We start from the raw sequence: 713 nt of genomic DNA on the forward strand, positions 1-713 counted from the left end.
ATACCAGTCAAAAGAAAAAGAGAGGACCTCCAGTCAAAAGCAAAAAATGGGAACTCCAGAAAAAAACAAAGGATGGGCATTCAAGTCAAAAGCAAAAGATGGGAACTCGGGATAAATTCAAAAGATAGGAACTCCAGACAAAAGCAAAAGATGGGAACTCCAGGAAAAAAGCAAAACAAGGTGGCTTCTAAGGAGAGCAAATGTGGAGAATTATAGTCCAGAGCAAAGAATGAGAATTCCCGACTAAAACTAAAGATGGGAACTACAAACAAAATCAGAGGACGGAATCTTCAGTCAAAAGCAAAAGATAGGAACTCCAGACAAAAGCAAAAGATGGGAACTCCAGACAAAAACAGAAAATGGGAACTCCAGACAAAAGCAAAAGATGGGAATACCAGTCATAAGCAAAACATGGGAACTCCAGACAAAAGCAAAAGATGGGAACTCCAGACAAAAGCAAAAGATGGGAACTCCAGACAAAAGCAAAACATGGGAACTCCAGACATAAGCAAAACATGGGAACTCCAGACAAAAGCAAAAGATGGGAACTCCAGACAAAAGCAAAAGATGGGAACTCCAGACAAAAGCAAAACATGGGAACTCCAGACAAAAGCAAAAGATGGGAACTCCAGACAAAAGCAAAAAATGGGAACTCCAGACAAAAGCAAAAGATGGGAATACCAGACAAAAGCAAAAAATGGGAACTCCAGACA

General features: G+C 40.1%; 1 protein-coding gene across 1 annotated transcript in view; it reads left to right on the forward strand.

Annotated features, from left to right (window-relative positions):
* Nucleotides 1-255: 255 nt before the first annotated feature.
* The window catches only part of LOC137633144 (peptidyl-prolyl cis-trans isomerase G-like), a 1,137-nt gene continuing 679 nt past the window's right edge, over nt 256-713 (forward strand). The window contains exon 1 of the mRNA XM_068365304.1: nt 256-713. This exon is cut by the window's right edge and continues 679 nt beyond it. Within this exon, the coding sequence (XP_068221405.1) occupies nt 256-713 (458 nt within the window).

Source organism: Palaemon carinicauda, chromosome 42 (genome assembly GCF_036898095.1).
Source record: "Palaemon carinicauda isolate YSFRI2023 chromosome 42, ASM3689809v2, whole genome shotgun sequence".
Taxonomy (NCBI): Eukaryota; Metazoa; Arthropoda; class Malacostraca; order Decapoda; family Palaemonidae; genus Palaemon; species Palaemon carinicauda.